Source organism: Orbicella franksi, chromosome 1, assembly GCF_964199315.1.
Source record: "Orbicella franksi chromosome 1, jaOrbFran1.1, whole genome shotgun sequence".
NCBI lineage: Eukaryota > Metazoa > Cnidaria > Anthozoa > Scleractinia > Merulinidae > Orbicella > Orbicella franksi.
The window spans coordinates 39,464,605-39,476,698 of NC_138145.1; the positions used below are offsets into that span (position 1 = coordinate 39,464,605).

The following is a 12,094-nucleotide window of genomic DNA, read 5'->3' on the forward strand; positions in this document are numbered from 1 at the left end:
ACTTGCCTTGAGAATAGATTAACGTTCTACTGAGGGCTGAAGGTGGACAGTTTCTTTGATAAAAGGTGCGTTCTTGATTCACTGCGGTCTATTCCCAACTCTGAATGTGGGAAATTCAAAACATCAGTTGGAAGGGACGCGTAGCATTTGTTAAGGCAGGTCACTTATATTAAACTGCTAGCAGATTAGTGCTGGTAGGCGGATCTGACTTGGAGCCTCTTTTCTTAATCACTAGGCTATATTATTATATGAAAAGGTTTTGGCGATATCCCGAATAAGCAAAATTGGTATGGTAATTGTTATTGACGTGTGCAGTTTCATTTCAGCTGCGAAATTTCCTTCGAGCTTAGTGCGAGGTCCTTTTGGTTAAGTGTCGGCAATGTGAAGATTATTCTGAACACTCCAAACCCTACTTTGAGCCTTTGACTTTTGCCGAGCTAAAATGTTTACTTAAACTTCAGTATTTTGACTTTGTTTGTCTTCATTTTCATTGAGTATTTTTGACTTTGTTTGCGTACATTTTCATTATAATTAAATCGAAGAAGCAAATTTTATGTTGACAATTTTAGAAACCAGGTTAAACGTTTTTCGTTCAACTGATCGTGGCGCGTTAGGATCCTAATGACCTTTGTTTTTCTTCACCGTGCATTGTGAGAACTTTTTAGATTATCACAAATAAAACATGTTTTAGCGCCCAATGTGTTGTCGCCATGTTAGAAAAGAATTGGTTCATGCTTTTAGCTGTGCGTATATCGAATTATGGATGCGCTTGGAAAGTTTAGAGAGCACCCAAGAAGTTAGAGTTGCTCTCGGCTATCGCCTCGAGCAACTCTTACGCTTCTTTCGTGTTCTCCAAACTTCCCGCGTGCGTCCATAACTCGATATACGCACGCTAAGCATGAACCAATTCTTTGTTTTAAACAAAATATCGACTAACTTACCATTGCACAGTAGTAGCTAGTAGTCTATGTTTAGCCGTCTGCTCTGCTCCAGAAAAACTGCAGAGGATCGCTCGTATTAATTAACATTAATAAGGCCGTTTATGACATTTACAAAAATAGCCGACCACTCACGCAATAATATCTTCTTGACCAATGGGTGTTTACTTTTATACACTTTCACACTCGAATTTCCTAGTACTAATTTTAAATCTTACTTCATAGTTACGTAAATATCAAGAATTCACGTTGAGGTTTCTGAAGACAACTCTCGAGACTTTATCACCTCGACCTATAAAATCCAAACCACTTCGTTCTGAACAGTTTACAAACGTGACACCGTAAGCCGCAAACGGTTGATCAACCAATCAATCATGATTAAGGTGTTTAGGACCACCGTCAAGCTAAAAACGAGAAACTGAAATTCCCCTTGTTACCAAAGGAAAACAAATCTTAGGTGTGTAACATCATTTCGTATCTTCATTCTTTGCTAAATAAGGAGAAGAAAGCGGTCGAATAGCTTTCAAGAACATTTTAATTTTTTTGTAGATTCCTTGAGAGAAAATAGCTTGACATAGAAAGAGAAAAGTGCTTTAAAGACAAATAAGACAACGTAGGAAAATTGATAATTCTTGGCGCTGTGTAACTCTTCATTACCATATTCCGTTAGACCCGAGAGATTTTCATTTCAACAATTGTTGGACGACGTTGTGCAAAATATCGTGATTTGTCAGTGGCGAGCAGATCAATTACCAGCCGAAGTCAAATGGAGGCTGTGACGTTTATTATTCTTTAACTATTTTTCGCAATACGTACGGTTTTGAAAATTGGGGAATATTACTCGGAGTTTCCTCAGTTTTAGCTGGGGAATATTCAGTCACGCAAAGCATTTAGAGTAATTGTGCGACAGCGAAAACATTTGATGGATCATGATTTGCGATAACCAAGCTCAGCCTCTTCATCAAAACGAGGCATGATTGACAACCATTCATATGAAAATGAGTTTACTTTGCATGTGAATTAAATCTTATTTTCATATGAAAGGATGGGCACCAAGACTCGCTTTAAGAACGAGGGTAAAGGTAATTCGGAAATGGCCTACATTATTGTTTTATCTCTTCGATCACCAAGTTTGTTTTCATATTTAAGTCAATCTCTGGCAGCTCATGGAAGCAATCTGCCAGTTTTTCACCCGAGAGCCTGGTTACAATTACGCATAAGTAACTGAAATATTATTTGCAGCAAAACACATTTAGACGGTATTACGCATGAGCAGACCACTATTTTTAGGCAGTTATTTTCAGGTCACGTGGTGGGCTTTCGGCCAATGAAAAGGAAGAAAAAATGCACGGAATGATAATAAATGTAGTTTGCACGATTTGACAGATGACATTCTTCCTCATTTCTATCGCAACAAAATCACGACATCATAGAACCAAACAGTTAATCTTCGCTTTGTGATTCAATGAATTGTCCAGAAAAATAGAAGTAAGAAGTATTGCAGCATGTAATGGCTTTTCAAAGAATTGCCTAAACTCAGTGATTGTTAATGAAGTAACATGGGGAATCCAAACTGACAGGAGGCACACCAGTTGGCTATTTACAAGCGCGGCCAAGGCGTTGAATATGGGACTAGAAAAAAATACACCAGTCAATGTTTCTTCTTGTCAGAGGTTACTGATGTATTTACCTCGAAGCGCGCTTTGGAAGCCTGGGTAGGGATAAATGGAAGGCGCGCGGTGCATGACGCGCCCTCCTTTCTATGATCCCCTCCAGAGCCTCTAAAAAAGTGGACTAGTTATTTGTCATCTGGTTTAAAGTCCTAAAACATCAAGTTATAATTAAACCTTATCAAGGTCTTAGTTTACCTTTGGTGAAAGTCTCTTTCATTGCCCTGAACTTTTCTGATCTGACGGTCGGTAAAAGCCAAAATTAAAAAACAACATTAAAAAGAGAAAAGGCCCCGTAAATCTAGAAAAAAAATTCAATTGATATTAAATGCACGTCTTTTAATCAGTTCAAAGGACCTCTGTACAATGTCCGTACTTGCTAGCGAAACATGAATAGTGCAAACTCTCGCATTAGCTACTTTATTTACACCTCTATTTAGTTACGTATTATTTATAAGTTATTCCTTGTCACCCACTCGACTAACTTACTACTTAACCGATTTCACTGGTTTGGTTGCCAACTCGAAAGCGTCGGCTTCCTTGGCAACTACAGACTTCTTTTTTGTTTTGTTTGTTTTTCTGTTTGTTTGTTATTTAATACCACAAATTATTGTAATTGAAACAATTGTGAGAACCTGAACTTGCACTTGAAGCTACTTAAACACTAAAAAATGAAGTCAAAGCTCTGTGCCCTGGTCGTACGGCGCATCATAGTCAATGATACTTCGAGAAAAAAAAATCAGTTTCTCTAACTATCATCAACTGTCATTTACATGATCAACCGGTGCGAAGAAGTTTGCGATAATTATAATCGACGATAGTCTACTTTAAGCTCCCTCTAGCTTCTACTGCCATGCTTCTGCCGCGTAAATCACTAACAGATAGTCCTAGATAAACTTAGAGCCTTTGTATATGGAAAAAAAACAAACACTTGTTTGGTAGTTTCTAAATAGCAGAGAACCGTTTACATGAGAAATCTTGGGTGACCCTGGGTAGAGAGCAAGTTGCTTTGAAGGCAGGGAGCTTGTAGACACCACCCTTACCAGGGATACATTGGGACTTGAAGAGCATGAGCAAACTCGAGATCTAGGGACCTGAGTTTTTGAGATAACCGGTAAAGGATAGGAGGGAGGAGTAGCCCTCCTAAGGAGGAATATATCCTGAGTTGCTACTGACTACTGACTACTCACTGATCATTTACTACTACTTTCGTTTCTCATTAACCAGTCTTGTCACAGAGTTACTCCTTGCAAAAATTAAATCGTCTCTTTGATTCAAACTGTGTCTGTATTCAGGGAACAGCTGGGCGGCATCTTGAATTTCAATGTCAGACCCCGGGTATGACCCTGGTGCAAAGCGAACCTGCAAAAGTAGAAACATAAAGAATCACAGTATCTCTGACTGAGATATGCTCGCCAAATAAAACGATTTACTTCTTCATATAAAACAGAGCAAAGGTTTTCTCAATATAACCAAGGTATGAAATCTCTTCTTTCTTTAAGAAAGCAGATTTTGTTTAGCTCGAGAGGAGTACGCATTGGACCAGCTTTGGCAAAATAACGTGATATGTTATTAGTCTAGCTCTCTGTAGATTTTTAGCATACTCAAGTGTCTGTGTCAGTGCTGGAAAAATTTCGCAATGTCTGCCTATAAAGGGACTCAGAGTGCACCTCCAATAGTTTTATGAGCTTTCGTGTGTTTTTATAGCTCAAAGGTATAATTGAAAAAATGCCAATAAATCACTTTAAACGACATTATATGTTAAGTAGAGCATCCCCTAGATTACGCTTAAACACTTATACTGCACACCTTCTAATAAAATAGAATTCTACGAGAGGTTAAAAACTCCGTTGATCGTTTGCAAATATTTGCATTGGTTTCGGAGATATAAGTTTGAAAATTGCGTAAAATATGCAAATGAGAGGGCTGATGACATCATGCACTCAACCAAAAACTATATCAAGTATATAAATAGAACTATCTCGGTCAATTTGCGGCAGAAACCATTGAAACTTGGTAGGCTATTATTCCTACATGCAACACACCTACGGCTATAAAGATTTTGGTTCCCAAAGCAACCCACTCTTTCCAAGTACTCTCCAACCTAATTTCAATATTTTAACGATTTTATGCTCAAAAAATATTAACCAAGGCCATGAACTCGACCTAACATATTTATATGCTTCCTGGATCATGCAAATCAGGTATCATTGGCAAATATGAATGTAGAACGCTACAGATGGCCAGAAAAGTCTTTAATATCGGGGAGGTCTGAAACCCATTATGTTGCCATGGTAACAAAATCTTATTTTCATAATGTGGAGCACCTATTTTAAAAACTTGAATACCTCTGGAACGGTAAGAGATAATTTAAAATAGTAAACAGAGTTTTTCTTTTCGTACAGACTGCTTGTCTATGTTTTAAAATGGTTTAAATAGGAAAGATGCGATTTTCGTCATAGTACCTCTTAAAGGAAACTTACTCTTATTTTCCAAAGTCAAAAGTCACGTTATCTCCAATCAGCACAAATGGTGCCCACTCGGAAACCCTGTCAAAGCCCTTACCTCGCATCCACTTCATGGCCTGGTGAAGAGATTCACTGGCACTCTCACCACGAACAAGATGCGCGTAGAATTGAAGCATCAGCTGCTCTGTTGCTTCGTCACTTATGGCCCATAGAGCCACCAAAACGGACCGTGCACCAGATCCTAAGAACGCTCGAGCGATCCCAACGACTCCTTCGGTTCTAATCTGCCCACACGCACTATGACAGCAGCTAAGTACCACCAGCTTAGCTCGCAATTTAACTTGTGCAATGTCCGACATCCTGAGAAGATAATCTTCTTCTCCTGGAGTGCTGTCAGAAGGGCGTACCGGAGAAAGGGAACTTGGTTTAAGCAGCGATCAGGAACAACAATGAGCTCGAGCTCCTCAAGTAGATCAGCTACCGGAATAATTAACATTCTCTAGTACAAAGAAACGCTCGATCCGGAGTTTCCACTTTCTTCTTCTTCTTCCTCTATAAGTCTCAATGCTGCGCCGCTCTGAACGTCATTTAAAGATCGATCTTCACAATCTTCCTCGGGTACAATACCAAAGCTTTGAAAGCTTTTAGCGAAGAAATCATCTAACTTGTCAACTAGTTCGGCACCAACTAGTTTCTCATCTACTGTTATTCTTCGGAAATGAATGATTCCACTTGTCTTGAGAACCCAGAAAAACAGATCATGATCATGATAAGAAATGTAGAGACAAGAAGAGTTTCTTTCTCTGTTCATAATACTTTCGATACCAATCCACGATTGCGGATCAGCTGAGATGTGGCTTTCAACAGAGTACTGAGATGCCATCAGGTCTGCTAGTGCTCTAGCCCGTGCCAGCTCTAAAACATAAAGGGCATGGTTCGGATTTGCCCCAAAACAAAGAAATGCACTAAGATTCCGGTAGGGAAAATCGCGAACGTCTGAAGACAATACCTTAAAATCGTCGTTGTCCCCTAAAAATCTTCGTAAACATTCGCTTTTTTTCACACTCACAAACAGACAGTCGAACGCTTCCTGGCTCTTGTATTGGGATAACTTCACCACTGTAAGAAGACAAAGACTTCGAAACTCTTTGTCTAAGTCCTTAATGTCTCGAGTAATTGACAGTGCCTTCTGAATGTAATCTTCAGCCATGATATATTCACCAAGAAAAGTAAACACGGCTGCTAAGTTTACGTAATCTGCTGCTTCTCCCTCTTTGTCACCAATTCGTATTCTCATGGCAAGTGCTTTTTCAAGATATTCTTTAGCCTTGTCATATTCACCAAAAGATGCCAACACAGTTCCTAAGTTTCCGTAATCTGCTGCTTCTCCCTGTTTGTCACCAATTTGTATTCTGATGGCAATTGCTTTCTCAAGATATTGTTTAGCCTTGTCATATTCACCAAGAGATGTAAACACAGTTCCTAAGTTTCCGTAATCTACTGCCTCCCCCTTTTTGTCACCAATTTGTATTCTGATGGCAAGTGCTTTCTCAAGATATCCTTTAGTCTTGTCATATTCACCAAGAGATTCAAACACAGTTGCTAAGTTTCCGTACGAGCTGGCTTCTCCCTCTTTGTCACCAATTTGTATTCTGATGGCAAGTGCTTTCTCAATGTATTCTTTAGCCTTGTCATATTGACCAAGAGATGTAAACACACTTCCTAAGTTTCCGTACGAGCTGGCTTCTCCCGCTTTGTCACCAATTTGTATTGTGATAGCAATTGCTTTCTCAAGATATTCTTTGGCTTTGTCATATTCACCAAGAGATTTGAACACAGCTCCTAAATTTGGGTATTCTGCTGCTTCTCCGTGTTTGTCGCCAATTTGTATTCTGATTGCAATTGCTTTCTCAAGATATTGCTTAGCCTTGTCATATTCACCAAGAGATATAAACACAGTTCCTAAGTTTCCGTACGAGCTGGCTTCTCCCTTTTTGTCACCAATTTGTATTCTTATGGCAAGTGCTTTCTCAAGATATTCTTTAGCCTTGTCATATTCACCAAGAGATATAAACACAGTTCCTAAGTTTCCGTACGAGCCGGCTTCTCCCTCTCTATCGCCAATTTGTATTTTGATGGCAAGTGCTTTCTCAAGATATTCTTTAGCCTTGTCATATTCACCAAGAGATATAAACACAGTTCCTAAGGTTCCGTACGAGCCGGCTTCTCCCTCTCTATCGCCAATTTGTATTTTGATGGCAAGTGCTTTCTCAAGATATTCTTTAGCCTTGTCATATTCACCAAGAGATATAAACACAGTTCCTAAGGTTCCGTACGAGCCGGCTTCTCCCTCTCTATCGCCAATTTGTATTTTGATGGCAAGTGCTTTCTCAAGATATTCTTTAGCCTTGTCATATTCACCAAGAGATGTAAACACAGTTCCTAAGTTTCCGTATGAGCTGGCTTCTCCCTGTTTGTCACCAATTTGTATTTTGATGGCAAGTGCTTTCTCAAGATATTCTTTAGCCTTGTCATATTCACCAAGAGATGTAAACACAGTTCCTAAGTTTCCGTACGAGCTAGAGTCTACCTCCTTGTCACCAATTTGTATTCCGATGACAAGTGCTTTCTCAAGATATTCTTTAGCCTTGTCATATTCACCAAAAGATGTCAACACAGATCCTAAGTTCGCGTAATCTGCTGCTTCTCCCTTTTTGTCACCAATTTTTATTCTCATGGCAAGTGCTTTCTCAAGATATTCCTTAGCCTTGTCATATGCACCAAGAGATGTAAACACAGTTCCTAAGGTTCCGTACGAGCCGGCTTCTCCCTCTCTATCGCCAATTTGTATTTTGATGGCAAGTGCTTTCTCAAGATATTCTTTAGCCTTCTCATATTCAGCAAGAGATATAAACACAGCTCGTAAGTTTGCGTAAACTGTTGCCTCTCTCTTTTTGTCACCAAGTTGTAATGTGATGGCAAGGGCTTTCTTGTGATATTCTTTAGCTTTTTCGTAGTCACCGAGGTAATAAGATATAACTCCAAGCTCTTCAACAATGTTTGCCTCATTCTTTTTGTCTCCCATTTCTTTCGTGATATTAATCGCTTTCTCATAAAGTTCTCTTGCTTCTAGGTATTTATACTGCTGTCGATATATGTCGGCCAGTTTTACAGTAAGATTCCCTTCTTCATCTTTTTTACCACGCTCGCGGAAAATGTCAAGAAGTTTTCTGCCGTAGATTAGTGCTTTTGTGTGATCAGGGATAAGACAGTACGCCCTGAAGATTCTCATATGGATACCAATATGAAGTAAATTGAAAACTTCTCCTTTCGTTTTTAGCACTTTATCATTTAGGAAGATCAAACATTCCTTGCAGACCTCAATACCTTTTAGAGCACGACCAGTGTTGAGAAGAAAAGTGGCAACAGCCAAGCCAATAAAGATGGCTTGTAAAACGTCGTATATGTTGTTCATGGCGTCCTCCTCTATGTACCCTAATAAAAATAACACAAGTCAAGCCTTTTAGTTAATTAGAGTAATAATATTCTGTTGAACGTCCTCTTGCTAAAATCACGGACAAAAGTCTTGAGAAAAATTTGCACTTTTGGCGCTTTTGCGCGCACTCAAGACGCAATTACAACTTCACCTGCCTATTTGTCAGAGCAGTCGGAGCTGTTCTGTTTTGGAGTCGCATTACCTGAGCAAGGACGGGACAAGAAACTTAACCACATAGACGCCTGGTTTCGTATGTTTTTTAAATCCATTTTGAAATCACTGGTTATCCGTGCAATCTTATTGGCTCTCAGTGGTGCGATTCATTCACGAATCGCACTATTTTTTGCTCTAAATCGCATCTTTTTCTCAGCCAATAAGAATGGAACAGTAAAACGAAACAAGCAATCAGATTTCAAGGTTAGTTTAAAGTAATCAATAAAATTTCAGGAAAATGAAAGGGAAAAAGCCATTGTGTGGAGAATTTTGCAACCACTATTTGTTGTTATTGTTGTTTTGTTCCAAAAAAAATTGACAAATTTAATTAATTACAGTTTCTGAATGACGAACATGAGCTTCTCCAGGCTGAAGACCTACCTTAATGGGAGTTTCCCACTTTCATTTTGACGAATATTTTGGCGATTTTTCTTCTAACATCTGCTCAAGATCCGTATGATACCGAGTCCAGTAAAACATCAGTAAACAAACGAAAACCACACAACAACAAATTCAGAGCCATCTCAAGAACGTAGATGTTTCCAGGTTTCCGGTAGTTTCAGACGAAGCAACATAAGAGCTCAGCTCTGGCGCTGTGAATAAACATAGTCAAAATACGCCCCAAAACAGTGAATGAACAAATGTCTTACGAAGCTGCCAGTCCCGCCATCTTGAAAATATCTTGAAAATATCTTAAAACAAATGGCGCCGCAAGAACTTGGCAAGGTCCCGAGTATGAGTCCTACGCCGAGGTCACAAAAAGAAACGGAGATGCATGATAACGAGCTGGACTTCTTAAAATCATGCCATTGAACGGTATTAAAAGAAAACAAAACGTACTATCCGCTGGGCATCGTGCACTCGTGGGAACCGAGGGAGTGAAATCCTTCGCAGAATTACACAGAATGCACCTTCAAATTCCTTCTCCAAAGACAACGAAAAGTCTCAGCCTCAACCACAGAAGAAAGGAAGGCCTTCCATCATTGATTCAGGGGAAGAGAATTGAACTTTTATGCCTGAAGTAGACTATTTTCGTTCGGAATTCAGAACTGCTTGTTTCTTTGTCATGCTTGAAGGAGTTTTCTTCACATGACATCGTTTTGCATACTAATGAGACGTAAAGGCGTTTCCGGTACCGTTATTTTCAACAAACCGGATACTGGAACGATACACCAAAATCTAAAATGTTAGGCGATAAAATTGTGCGATTTCAAAATAGATCTAATAAAGTGGCAATTGAACTTCGTGTCGTGCAATTTTGGTCTGAAATCATACTTGTGATTTCAAATCGAACTCGCGCTGCGCGCTCGTTCGATTTTGAAATCACGCGTATGATTTCAGACCAAATTGCACTCCACTCAGTTCAATTAACATTATAAATTAAATTAACACTAGGCTGGTGGAAATGAGCGCTTTAATCATACAAACAAGATGTTCACCAAATTTAGGGAACTAAAAGGGTAATTAGATTGTAACGCTACACCCATTCCAAAAGAAGGGACAAAGAAGAAACAGTACTGAAAAACGCAAACCAACAATAAAAACCAAATTAAGGCCAATATCAAAATTTAAACATCATTAGTAGCAAAGGCAGCCACAAAGTCAACTTAGTTTCCTCTGGCACACTCATGAATCCATTTCAAAGTGTTCAAGTAGATTAAATCAGATCAGTAAAAGCGCTATACACTGAACAAAACCGAGCACAGTCTCGCATTTAAAGGTTAATTAGTCCAATATATGTCAAAAGCATATGTCTGATGTGTGACTATTTCCAGTTTTGTTCTACTCTGCTGAAATGATGGTGATGATTGCACTGATCAATGTTCCTTGTTTTTTTTCGATCAACGAATTCTCACTGTAAATTTAAAGTATTAAAAGTCAGCTCTACTTGGTATATGTGCACCCAACGCCATCAGTCACAGGCAGCTTACAGTTTATAAACTTACCACGTTCAGTTTCTCAGTCTTCTGATGAAAATGAAACCAAAAGTGACAAAAACTGAAACAACACTGAGGGAGTTTCCCTGCAAGACAATGGGAGGTCCAATAGGAAGTCAAAACAAATTAATATCGAAATAAGTTTTAAACGTCGTGCAAACCGATAAAGTAAAATATTCGAAAGTAAGTTACATTTTTTTTTTCTATTCCTATTCCTTGCTAAACACTGACGGTAAAGTCCAATAGCTTTTAGAGCATACTGAGTCTTTGACAATAGCTAATAATCACCGAAATGGTTATCAAGGGAGACAAAGTTCTTTGTTGTATGTGTTCGCTCGCTCTTGAGCTTAGCCGTGCATAAAACACAATAGCTGTTAACTCAGCTCTGTCTTATAGATTTAGCAACAGAAACGTTCGGTTATCTAATTAATGCACAGTGGAAAGATTGTTCATAGTCCTGGAGCTCCCAACATAAATCTTGGCATCTTTGTTTGCTCTATTGAAGCTTCTTGGTCTTAAAGCCACTCCAGTTTACTATTAAACTCTGTGTTTGCTGATAAATTAATTTGCATTTTACGCCGGTTCCTGTCATAGACAGGCTGACTTGCTCTGAAGAGAAATAAGACAACTAATGAAAGCTTCTTTTGCCATCGATCTGTTCTAAATATGGAAGACCGTAAATTAACTTTTCTTCAGTTCTCACTTTATAATGTACTTTGTACAGCAGTCTGACAGAGCCAAAAACTTTGCTATGCAAAAGCAAACGATGGAGCTTGCAATTAATCATCACTTTGTGATTGTCTAAATGTCGTGGCTCAGTATCATAATAAAGCTGTATATTATTACTACAACTGTTTAAAATAGAAACCAGACAATACAAAGTTAGCTAGAGCTGTACTTATCACGGCGGAACCTGCTTTGGAAAGTAAAACAATGGAAATCGCTTGAGGGGTTCTTGATATTTCAAAGAAACACTGATTATTCTAATACGTCAAGCATGGAAAATGTATGTCAAAGTTTCTGGGGTGTGAAACATATGCTAGGTGGAAGGCGAAGCTGACAATCCAGGCGGGATGTGCAATGCGGCATTTGGGGATAAAAATATCTTAGCCTGTGATGACTGCGCTCATTTCAATCAGGAAGTGCGGGATAACTTTGAAAATGAGGGACGGGATGCGGGATGAAAAACCGCAATTCACAGTTACTTAGTGACTGGAGAAATTAAGTTACCTTTCGGGAGTCTTTGGAAACACTAATGAGTTAAAGAATAGGGGATTTCAAAACAGTTTGCCAGTTAGTGATTACGGTTACAAATTCTCTTAGATTCTTTATTTGCGTTGAAAAAGTAGATTGACTGTGAACAGTTTACTTA

At 38.9% G+C, this 12,094-nt stretch overlaps 1 protein-coding gene across 1 annotated transcript in view; it reads right to left on the reverse strand.

Moving 5' to 3' along the window:
* The window catches only part of LOC145480935 (uncharacterized), a 49,989-nt gene extending 40,693 nt beyond the window's left edge, over window positions 1-9,296 (reverse strand). Inside the window, exons 1-2 of the mRNA XM_081459281.1 lie at window positions 9,167-9,296; window positions 6,222-8,571 (exon numbers count right to left, since the gene is read on the reverse strand). Of these exons, the coding sequence (XP_081315407.1) occupies window positions 6,222-8,551 (2,330 nt within the window). The 5' untranslated portion in view covers window positions 8,552-8,571; window positions 9,167-9,296. The remainder of the gene's footprint in view (window positions 1-6,221; window positions 8,572-9,166) is intronic.
* Between the last annotated feature and the right edge of the window lie 2,798 nt (window positions 9,297-12,094).